Here is a 12500-nt window from a genome sequence, read left to right on the forward strand (position 1 = left end):
TTTAACTAATGAGTCTGCTCTAAATGCCCTCTCAGTGGTCAGAGGCCTCCACCTTAAAAAATGAATTCGATCCTAACGGACAGTGGACTGTGGACATTGTGAGATCATCCCAGGCATGAATCACAGTGGGTGGGTGAGGGGTGGGGGTGTTGGGGGAGGCGGGGAGTGTCGGATTTTGCCATTTAGGGTCAGTCATTCAGTGCTGTCTGCTGTAATGCCGCATTCCAGTTGTGTCGTAAAACGACTCATGCTTGGGAATGATGTCACTTCCGTGTAAAAACCAGAGCTGGTTGTGTTCCAGTTAGTCAACAAGTCATGAGAACAATGCTAATGTTTGTTAGCAATTGTCTGTTGTTAGCAATTGTTACCAGATATAGCAATACCAGTTGGGAACAAAGCATTACACAATATTTTACACGGTCATAGCTATATAACGACATATAGAGGTTGGACCCTATTGTTTCTACGACTGATTTAATGAATCACAAATCAGACAGAACTGCTAATAAACAGACAATATCCACAACTCTCTTTTACTGTAGGAATTTCGAACTTGGGGTACTCTGGGTTCAAATGAGCTGAATGAGTCAGGATACAACTTCAGGGGGTGTTCCTTTTGCAACTTCCGGCGAATGACTCGGGTGGACAAATGGAATGCAGCATAAGCACAGATGACAGCGATGTGGGTGTTGAGAGAGGGGTCCATTGTTGGGGGTTGACGTACTTTGTCTGGGATTCTGCCATTCAGGGCCAGCCATTCATTGTTGTCTGCTGTCATCTTTGTGAGAAATGAGGTGTTGGTAACTATTCTGTGACCAGTGATGGCTGGCTGTGTGTGTCTATGTGTGTGCTCTGCCGGAGGAAGTAGTAGGCCTACTGTATGAAACGCTGTCTCAGTCTCTCAAGAGAAGCCAGAGTGTCAAATGTCACTTCCTTTGCTGTAGTGGAAAGATGTGACTTGACTTACAGTATGTCTTGCTCACACACACATACACACAGAGAGAGAGAGAGATAGAGTGTGAAAGAGAGAGAGAGGGAGAGAGTCACCCTTGTGTATTCAGAATCATGTTTTTGCTCTTTTATTATTTTTTTGCAAACAGTAGCAAAAAAAAAACTACATTCACGTCATTCATAAAACCCAAAACAGTCCTCACGCTGAGATGTTAGCACCATTGTTAGCATGTTAGCACCATTGTTAGCATGTTTGCATGTTTGCATGTTGTGGTAAGACTGGTGATTGTGTAAAGACATTAATGTCCTGAGCCGTGGAGCCCTGCACGCAGGCTGAATGAATCTCCATCCCTGTCGGTGCAGATGCTCATCTGCGGCTGTATGCTAGCTGCCTACCTTCAGGCTGCCAAGTGTTTCATTTGGTGTACCACAGACCCGCTCCATGCACGGTTGAATTGATGGAAGGGAGAGAAGGGAGCGGAGATGGAGAGAGAAAAAGAGTGTTTTTGTTCTGAACCCTCCGTAACCTCTTGCGCTGTTGAAAATTCTTCTCATGCACTATTAGAATCAATGACAGATACAGTATGAGAAAAAACAGAGAAGGTGCAAAAGAGGGGTGGTAAGAAACTGGCAGAATGGAATGAATATGAGTGAAGAAGAAACAATGAAAATGAGTGAGAGAGAGAAAGAGAGAAAGATGAGTTTGCATGTTCCTCTCAAGCCTATCCACTCAGCCATTGCAGGCTCAGACATCTCATCCAAGAGGTAGCACCCTCCTCCCTTCACACACACACACACACACACACACACATACACACATACACACACACACACACACACACACACACATACACAAACACACCTGTTGTTGGTGCACAGCGGAAGCGGAACCTGTTCTCCCCGTCTGGTGCAAACGAGTTCCAGCAGAGAGCCGCGTCACATGCTGCTGCTGCTGCTGGGTTGTGTCACGAGCAGAAAACTCACCTTTTCAAATGTCATGCCCAACGCCTACTATAAATACTAGTTCTTGGCGCCTGCCATTACTTCGAGGATAAATGCATTTGCTTTGTGTAGCTGACAGATTACAGTGAACATACCTAGAGAAAGAGGGGTCATAGGCGACTTTAAATGTTTAAAGTTAATTAAAGTTTAATTAAAGTTTAAAGGAAATTAATTTGGGGATTGGTTGAGAAGTCCTTTTACCTCTGCCTAAGGGTTGTTCCCTTTCCTAGTATTTTGTGACCAGCTGTGTGGAAGTTCACATGTGTACTACCAAGATATGTCATTCCATTTCAATGGTGAATGAGGTCAATAGGGGATGGCACCACTGTCACTACAGTCTGTAGCAATGGAGAATGTAGTCATGTCATAGGGAAATTCCAGTCAGTTGTTGTTTTATATTACGTCATATTTATTTTTAGTCATTTGACACTTAAACACACACACACACACACACACACACACACACACACACACACACACACACACACACACATTGGTCTGGCCAAAAAAAAGGTCACACACTCTAATATTTAATTGGGTTTCCACAAGCTTCTGCAATGTCACAACATTTATTTCCGTCCAGCGTTGCATTAATTTTTCGCCAAGATCTTGTATTGAAGTCTTCTTCAGCACATCCCAAAGATCCTCAATGGGGTTAAGGTCTGGACTCTTTATCTGGTGATATCTCATGCTCCCTGAAACACTCTTTCACAATTTGAGCTCGATGAATCCTGGCATTGTCATCTTGGAATATGCCCATGCAATCACGGAAGAAAAATCCATTGATGGAATAACCTAGTCATTCAGTATATTCAGGTAGTCAGCTGACCTCATTCTTTTAGGACATAACGTTGCTGAACCTATACCTGACCAACTGCAGAAACCCTAGATCATAGCATTGCCCCCACAGGGAGGCTCTTACCTATTTGCTTAGTTAAATCCAGGTGGTGACCTTTTGTTTGGCCAGGCAGTGTATACATACAGATGTATATGTGTTCTCTCTACCCCTCTGTTTCCTCTGTCAGATCCACTAGAATAGCCTCTATACACAGTTGTGCTGCACCCTTTCACTACGTAACTTTTGGACAGTTAGCTTTCTCCGTGAAAGCCACCACCACCAGATGCTATACCAGATAACATTAAGATCTATGGTTCTATTTGGTTCTACTAAAAAAAAAAAAAATAGTTTAAAGCTACTCAACACTGCAATCACTGACTTCAAAGGCTAAATACTTTTCTTGTGTGTGTGTGTGTGTGTGAGAGAGAGAGAGACTATATGTGATTTGTATCATCTGTCTGTTCATTTTTTGAATGTCTGGTGTCTATTGGTTTCTAATCTGTGACTGCAGATGTAAATTAGCCTACTCTGGTCCAGTGCATCAAATGTCAATATTTATGTTTCAAATTGCTCAATAAAGTAAATAAATACAAATAAATACCCATCATGCTACTACTTCAGTACTTCAGTACACACCTAATCATCTGATTTTTTTATGAAATGTATCTTCTTCCTCCCTGTGTCACATTCTCTCCTCACGTTTGGTCTCCTTCCTCAGACATGCACGGCCAACTACACGTTCATCCCGTACATGGTGACGCCGCACAACAAGGTGTACTGCTGCGAGAGCGGCCTGATGAAGGGCCTGACGGAGCTGATGCAACCCAGCTTCGAGGTGCTGCTGGGGCCCATCTGCTTGCCCCTGGTGGACCGCCTCACCCAGCTGCTCAAGATCCCCCAGGCCAACTCCTGGTAAGCAGGTGGCTGCCCCACGAGATGCCTGAATAAAATTGCAAAAAAGCAGTAGGGCAGGGTGTTGCCTGCAACTTCACGATATGATACTGATATGATAAAGCTAATTTGATTTGATTTGATGTTGATACTGTGTTAATAGTAAATACATATCGATACAGGAGTACATTACAATAAATTATATGGATATTTTGAGCAGAGCCCTTGTAAGCAAGTAGCTGCCCCATGAGATGTCTGACCAAAAATACAAACAAGTTCTTAGTTCCCTTGAGAGGAAACTGAATGTATTTATTTATGGAAAATAACATCTGTGAAATTTGTTTTAGAAATAGAAAACATTTTTCACTGACGATAGAAGCATTCTCATCCAAGACTTGTATGCTTAATTTTATCCAAAGCGACTTACATACATAAATCATTACAAGGGCCAGTCTCCTCAGAGCAACGGGGTTAAGTGCCTATCTCAAGGGCACAATAGTGGTGGCTGGGAATTGAACCACAACTTTTCTGGCTACTGCATGTGTATCTGGCTTCTGCGCCTTAGCCTCTGTGCTACCATCACCGACAATGACAACAAGGCATATTTTATATGGCATTCACTTATGACGCATGTGGACATTTTTCTTGCAGGAAATAGTTTGAATTTTATTGTGGGATGCAAAAATGTTTTGCTGCGGGATCATCACAAACACACCCCAAGACAGAATCCCACCATCTGTCCCCACAGCTGGTGTGTGTCTGTTTGTCTGTGTGTGTGTGTCTGTGTGACCCAGCCTGCTTCAGACATGCTGTGTTAATTAGTTGCACTCTTGAAAAGCAAAAGAGAAAAATAATCCCACACCTCTTCAGTGGAGGAGGGCTGCTGCGGTTTGTGCTCTGCTAAAAAGCCTTTTGATTTTCTCACTTATCCAGCCAGAAATGCACACGCTTCGTGTACCATATATAATAGTGGCTCTTGCTGTCCTACTTCTTTTCATACTATTTGAGGACAGCAAAATATACACACACACACACACACACACACACACACACACACACACACACACACACACACATTCTCATTCTCATTCTTTCTCTTCCTGTTTGGTTTCTCTGTCTCTTCTCACTAACCTTATGTCCCTTATACTTTGTTCCTCCCCCTACCTTTCTGCTCACCGCCTCTCCAAGCCAGTCCTGTAGATTATTACTGTATTTCTCCATTTTCTCATCCTCACATTCTCTGAAATGCTTTTTCAGAGAAAGTGAGAGAGACAGGGAGGATGGGAGGGAGGGAGGGAGTGTTGAATGGAGAGTGTGAGAGTGTTAGAGTTATGGAAGATGACAAGGACGTAGAGAGTGTGAGAGAAACAGCAAGAACATAAGAAGCAAGCGGAAAACCATGCACATTACTGGAACTTACAAAGCAGGCATGCTATGTACACTACGTACTTGGTTTGTGGACTTATAGGCTGGAACGCATAGAGAATTTTCCATGCTTGTTTCCACTCCAGGCCAAACTCATTACATTGTGAGGCTTTCCATAAAGATCTGAAGCTAGTTCTTTGTGATAGGTTTCCTGCCTCTCCCCGGAAAGGGGAAAACTCAATACATATTGTTTCTTATTTTTTCCTCCTATTTATTTATTTAGCTTTATATATTTGTCTCTTTAGAGTCCCCCCCCATTCACTTCATCTCCTGCCAGATGCTCTCTCCATCTTTGCATGACTAGTCTGAGTGATGACTCATTCTCTCTCTCTCTCTCTCTCTCTCTCTCTATCTATCTCTCACCCCCCCCCCTCTTTTTCTATCTCTCTGTCTCTCTATCGCTCTCCCGTTTGCTGGCGGAGAAATTTGCACTCTGGATGACTACTCAGTAGACCTGGCAGAGACCACACACTCTTGCAAAGACTCTTCTAAAAAAGCAAAACACAACACACTTATAAAAAGTAAAAAACCTGAAGAGAAAAGATTCTGCAGCTTGCCCTCAGAGACATACACGTCCAGGCTCTACAGAGAAAGCTTGAAAGATTCCACTCAAACCCTGTGAAACTTTGAAGGCTGAAGACATTGCTCTAGTTCCCTTACGGGATATTCCAAGATAAGGTGCGGGACATCTGAAAGGGTTTCAGATGTCGCTGTTTTCCTGCTGGAACGCAGAGCTTGAGTGTGTTTGCCCTCTCAACAAAATCAATGAGATGCAAGGCATGACTACACGCACACGCACACACACGCACACACGCACACACGCACACACGCACACACACGCACACACACACACACACACACACACACACACACACACCACCAGGAGTGTTATCAAGCAGGCGGCATGGTGCTTTATATAAGCAGGTCAGGCTGGGTGAGATGGATAACACTGGTTATCAAAGGTTTGGCGGGAAAGAAAGGGGAAGGTGATGAACAAATAAATGCAGGGCAGAGGCTAACAAGAGAGCATCTGCCATCAGAATGGGATCTATTTAAAGATGGAGAATCAGATCAATCTCATTAACATGAAAGTTTAATGGTTAAACTGGTGGAATTAATCTATTAACAGTAGAACTTAGAGCTGTGGGTTATTATGGCTATCAAACCCCAGTTGAAATCAATAATATGGTTAAATAGAATTCTACATCACACTCCAAATGAATAGCCATGAGTGGTATTAGATTGGATAGTTGAGTGTTTACTGTGAATCATGGTTCATTGTATCACAGTATAAACTGTGTAACTACCATAATATCACTCTTTCCATTCCCCAGTCAGTACTTCCGCGAGATGATCCTCAATGAGATTCGCAAAGCGCGGGAGCTCTACACAGGGGTGGAGCTGGCGGCAGAACTGGGAAGGATTCAACAGCGATTGGACAACATGGAGTGCCTATCATCTGACATCGTCATCAACTTGCTTCTGTCCTATCGGGACATTCAGGTATGTCTTATGGACTTTCTCGAATGTTTGTTTAATGCATACAGATAATGTGCGAACACATTTATGGTGTCATTATATTGGATTTGTATGCACACTGCACAGTGAGGGCTCAATAGAATTGAACAGAATTGCAGACATGGCCAACATTGCTAACTTTAAGCACATTTGTAATTATCTGCAAAATGTTAAACACATACAAAATACGCCATCACCCCAATGAGCCCTTTTGATGAAGGGCAGCACCTCATCATGCATGTGTCTGAATTGTTCTCTGACTCACTGAGAATGTTGGGACAATGACATCATCATCTCCAGCCTCAGACTTGGAGACCTGTTGCCGTGTTACTGTGCAGCTCTTTGCGCAGGTCTTGACATGACAGGCTCCAGAAAGGCTGTCTCTCTCTCTCTCTCTCTCTCTCTCTCTCCTCTCTCTCTCTCTCTCTCTCTCTCTCTCTCTCTCTCTCTCTTTCTCTCTCTCTCTCTCTCTCACACTCTCACACTCTCTTTCTCTCTCTTTCTCTCGCTCTATCCAGTCTTCTCAGGTTAAGCTGGTGCTCCTGTCAAATGATTTACTGTGCTCGCTTTATGGCTGTATCAACCACCACGGCTGTTGGCTGAGCTTCTTCAAAGTGTGACAGACAGCACAGTGGCAAATGCTAGAGGGACGCTGGAGTGAGATCATGTGTGGCTCAAGTGCTTACTTTGCACCAGATGCGCTGCTAAAATAACGGTTCTAGTTCAAGTGCTCTAAAGAGGTGCACTAGACCTAATGCGCTGAACTCCTCATATTATCCATAACAACCAGTTATGCTCAGCTATTTTTTTGTTTTTTTTTGTTTTCCACATATTGATTTTTATAGAGGGGTTCCACCACTGGCACACCCCCATTTGGAACATAACTTTTCCCACCAGGGGAACATTCCAGACATTGTGGGAAAAATTCTACTGGAAATCTTAAGGAAAAAAACCTGAGCCAGCTGTCAAGTCTACAATGTTAACTCTAACTGTTTGTCTCATCCTCATCATCCTCATCTTCCTCATTTGATCCTTTCCAGAGACTGTATGATGAGCTCATGACCTTGTTAAGGCCACAACAAATAAGAGAGAGGTTGAATTTTTAGACAAACAAACAAAGAGTGTGAGATGGGTTCAAGCCATTCATGGGTATGGGTATGGGTATGGGTAAATGTTAGGGTTGGATTATGGTGAGTGCTGTGTTGCAGATTCAAAATCTAGTGAGAATGGGAGAATGGCCTCAACATAGGAGAGGAAGCCAAAGATGATCTGAAAAAGGAGATTCCAATCTCCAATCTTTTAAAATTTTTGTTTATAGAATTCTGTGGGGGATGTGGTTAAACTAACACAAACACTCATGTGAAAACACTCATGTTTCTTTCAGTTAGATTATCGTTGTTATGATCTTTAACAGTTTTCTGAATTTATGACATCACCTACTAAGGTCTAAAATGAAAAACAGTGACAGTTCTTCTCCATGTAAGTGAAGGACATGGCTAAGGGCTAGGTGTAAAATGTATTTGATTGGTTCAGAGTGATTCCCGTGACGCAAGCTAAAGCTAGTTAGCCGTTACATTTTTGTAAATGGGGAAGACTAAGATTGATATTTCTCCCTATAAGAAAATCCTTGAGGAAACAGATCTTTCTACTTTCACTGCATACAGGTGCAGCTCCTGACCCACCTACAGACAAACAGACAGAAAAACAAGCAGAAGGCTTAGTGGCATCCTTCCGTCACGCATGCAGTAGTAGAAACAATAGGTGTCAAGAGACAGAGAGAGAAGGAAAGTAAGAAAACAGAGAATAAGAGGTGAAGAGGCTGAATAATTTAGCCTGTTCAGGGAGGGTGAACTGGCGCACAGTGACCAAAACACTGAGCCTGTAACTTGGTAGCAGGTGTCACTAAATAATTGAATGTGTTTGATGTAAACAAATGGAGGACGTAGTTCCTATCCTGGAGGTTTGGGCTGTGATGTAACATCCCGGGGATCGAGGGGGCACTGAAGAAGGGGTTGCATACTGTACAATGAGTAAATTTCCTGTTTATTGTTGGTCTGTGTGTGTGTGTGTGCATGCTTGTGTTGCGTTTAATAGACAAAGAAAATAAAAATGTGTGTGTGTGTGTTTGTCCTGCAGGGATTATGAGTCCATTGTGAAGCTGGTGGAGACTCTGGAGAAGCTACCGACCTTTGACCCGGTGGCGCATCCCCATGTGAAGTTCCATTATGCCTTCGCCTTGAATCGGTAATGGTGTTGCTTACCAATTTTCCTGCACCCTCTGTATGCAGTCAGTATGCTGTGCAGCATGTTGTGTACCTCTGTTTGCTTACATGTCTGTGTGTGTGTGTGTGTGTGTGTGTGTGTGTGTGTGTGTGTGTGTGTGTGTGTGTGTGTGTTTTGAGGTGCCATTTTTTAAGAATGCAGAAAAGGGATCGAGTAAGGTGACCTTGTTGTCCCTTCAGGCCCCCCTGCATTTTCAATTTCCCTTTCAAACCTGAAATGACTAAAATAAACAAGAACAAAAAACATGGTTATGCAGTGCTAATCCCATGAAGTTAGGCAGGATTAGCAGGCGCTTGCCAACGTTGGGTTGTGAGTGTGGCGATGCTAGAGGTTTATCCTGTAATTGGGTTAATCTAATGAGAGAGAGACAGAGAGACAGAGGGGCTGTGGGAAGAAGATGAGGAGATTGGGGGTGTGTTTGTGTTTGTGTGTGTGTGTGAGTGTGTGTGTGTGGGGGGGGGGGGGGGGTGGGGTGGGTTGGTTGGCGGTGACACAGCACATGTACGGTTGCCTTGCTGCCCCCCCCCCCCCCCTCTGTCTCTTTCTTTCTCTCGCTCTCGCTGTCTTTTTGCGAGGTCACGGCAAATGGGATTGTGTAGTATTATGCAGGCACATTTCCCGACACGTAACTCCACCAGACACTTGGGGCACTTAACTCAGGGCATCCCCACCAGCCCTGCAGTACTTTGGCTTCACACATGAGAACGAGAAATCGGAAACTCTCCATCTCTTATTGTAGCAGTGCGGTTCTCAAAGTGACAGTTGAACTGCTGTTCTTGTCCAAAGTATTTAAAGCCACAGTTGAGCTGCAGAGCCAGAGTATTTACAGCTGCAGGCAAACTCATAACCACAACATCTCTTAAACATCTCTTGTGCCTTCACAACACATTACACATCTTAAAAGTTAAAATCTTTCCTCCTCCTTCACAGCTTGTAGCAGTAGAATAATTCACAGTTGTATGAAATAGTGTTTGTACACATGGGTTGTGACAGGCGATGGTGTAGGCTGACATTATACATAACCACTGATTTATGAGATGGTGTCTTAGATAAGTGTTAGCCTTCAGTGGGTTATGATTGCATTTGCTTTGCCGTAATTTTGTTTGGTAGAGAAATTTGTTTTGAACATGTGTGGAATTTGTCTGCTGGAGTCAGCATTGTTGGTTTTACCGCTGATCTCCAAACTAACAAAGCATGGCAGTTCTGTAGTTAGGATATGTTTCCATGCTGTGCTGTTGATTATGCAGCTGGGTGTTGATTATATACAGTAGGCTGCCCAAATATATTATATTATATTTGGGCAGCCGTGGCCTACTGGTTAGCGCTTCGGACTTGTAACCGGAGGGTTGGCGGTTCCCCGACCGGTAGGCACGGCTGAAGTGCCCTTGAGCAAGGCACCTAACCCCTCACTGCTCCCAGAGCGCCACTGTTGTTGCAGGCAGCTCACTGCGCCGGGATTAGTGTGTGCTCACTGTGTGCTGAGTGTGTTTCACTAATTCACGGATTGGGATAAATGCAGAGACCAAATTTACCTCACAGGATCAAAAGAGTATATACTTATACTTATACTTATAGTTGTGCGTGTGTGTGTGTGTGTGTGTGTGTGTGTGTGTGTGTGTGTGTGTCGGAGGAGATCAGAGAATGCTTGTGAGACACAAAATTGATTCTAGTCCCCTTTCTAGTCCCCTTTCTAGTTCCCCTTTAAAAATTCATAGTTGTTCAAAGGTGCAATCAAAAACAAAAATATCTAATTACGACTAAGGTAATCTCAGTTGTTGTGTGTTAATCACATTATTGTGCAAGCACAGACAATATGTAAACAAACATAATGGAAGCCCCGAATCCTGACAAACAATGTGCATACACTTCAGTGTAATATTGTGTTTTTATCATCTTGCTGTCATATTCCATCATTGCTTTAAATCCAAATGAACCTGTGATTCTGACATCTAAAGCTACACGTTGTCCTCTTAACCCTTGGGCAAGTGGAACCTTCCAACACCACACCCATAGTATCACCTGTCGGGCCCGTCTCTGTCTCTTAACACACTTGGCACTGGCAGCAAATGGACCAGTAAACTCCAGTAACTTGATCTGTGGCCCCGTAATGACTTTTGGCTGAACTAAATGCCATGGCTAAGTCTCGGGCCATGGATTTTACCTTTCAGCTTTTGGCTTTCTCCCCTATGTTTTGAGCCTCTCTAGACGTAAGCCATGCATTCTCTCCTCACCCACACATGCATGCAGGAGCACACACAGACACACACAGACACGCACACACACACACACAGACACGCACAGAGACACATACACACACACACACAGGCTCCTCCCCTCCCCAAGCGCTGACATCACTGTTTGGTTTCCCTCACACGCTTTGGAGCGTGAGTCACTCACAGGCTCGAACCTGAAGTCGCCATCTGTGTTAATAAAGCAGACTGCAGTCTGCAGACGCCTGTGTTGATATGTTGACGTTTATGGTTCTGTGAGTGAATCGAAAGCCATGGTGTCCATCTAAGGCTTTAGTTGTTTTTAGTGTGTTTTAAGTGCATGTTTTCATCATTTTTCCTCTTCCTGGTACCTCTCCTCTCATACCATCTGTCTTTTTCTACAGCTACATTTTGTTTTATGTTTTATTTTGCTGTCTTCGCCTCCATCATTCTTTCCTCTGTTCCTCCTCCTCCTCCTCCTCCTCCTCCTCCTCCTCCTCCTCCTCCTCCTCCTTCCTCATCTCCTCTCTTCTCTTCTTTCCCCACCTCCCATTCCCCTCTCTTTTTTTCTCGTGTCATTTCCTCTCCTCTCCTCTTCCATCAATGTTTATCTATGTTACATTTTTATTGCTTGTATTATGCTTTATTATTTATTGTTTATCATCTCAACCACCCATCTTATTGTTATCTTATTCAATTCCACGTGCATTAGTCTCAAAAATCTGTAAATCATATTTGTTGTCAGTTAATTGTGAAAAACTTTCCATTGCCGTTTCTAATTTCTCCTCATCTTTCTTCTCCTCTCTCTCCTCCCCTCCTCTCTCTCCGTAGGAGGAACCTGCCTGGGGACCGACAGAAGGCCCTGGACATCATGCTTCCCCTGGTGGAGTCCGAGGAGCAGGTGGCGTCCGACATCTACTGCATGGTGGGCCGCATCTATAAGGACATGTTCCTGGACTCCCACTTTACCGACTCCGAGAGCCGCGACAAGGGAACCCAATGGTGAGGGACGAAGCCCGGCTGCGCTTATGGCTACTTATTATTATAATAATAATAATAATAATAATAATAATAATAATAATACGTTTTATTTGTATAGCACATGTAGTGTAAAAATAACCAACTACATAACAAAGTGGAGACAATCCAAACCGAGCAGTGGCAAAGACAAAAAACTCGAGGTTTATTAACGAATCCAGGAGTTGATAGAGAACGGAACTCTGGAATTTCTCACTACACACCTTTCATACACAGAATGCAGCTCAAAGTGCTTTACACTTGGAACATGTAACACAATAATAGAGAAGAGGGACAGTACCTGTAAACACCATGTTCTATTTTCTACACCTAACTAACCTTTCATTTGTCATGTATACAGACCT

At 43.5% G+C, this 12500-nt stretch overlaps 1 protein-coding gene across 6 annotated transcripts in view; it reads left to right on the forward strand.

Moving 5' to 3' along the window:
• Window positions 1-12500, forward strand: part of map3k5 (mitogen-activated protein kinase kinase kinase 5) — a 64672-nt gene that overhangs the window by 17459 nt on the left and 34713 nt on the right. For all 6 annotated transcript variants that reach the window (XM_042096240.1, XM_042096237.1, XM_042096238.1 and 3 more), the window contains 4 exons: window positions 3510-3703; window positions 6442-6610; window positions 8763-8869; window positions 11950-12120. In XM_042096240.1, the coding sequence (XP_041952174.1) occupies window positions 3510-3703; window positions 6442-6610; window positions 8763-8869; window positions 11950-12120 (641 nt within the window). The remainder of the gene's footprint in view (window positions 1-3509; window positions 3704-6441; window positions 6611-8762; window positions 8870-11949; window positions 12121-12500) is intronic.

The sequence above is a fragment of the Alosa sapidissima genome, chromosome 6 (assembly GCF_018492685.1).
Source record: "Alosa sapidissima isolate fAloSap1 chromosome 6, fAloSap1.pri, whole genome shotgun sequence".
Classification (NCBI taxonomy): Eukaryota; Metazoa; Chordata; class Actinopteri; order Clupeiformes; family Clupeidae; genus Alosa; species Alosa sapidissima.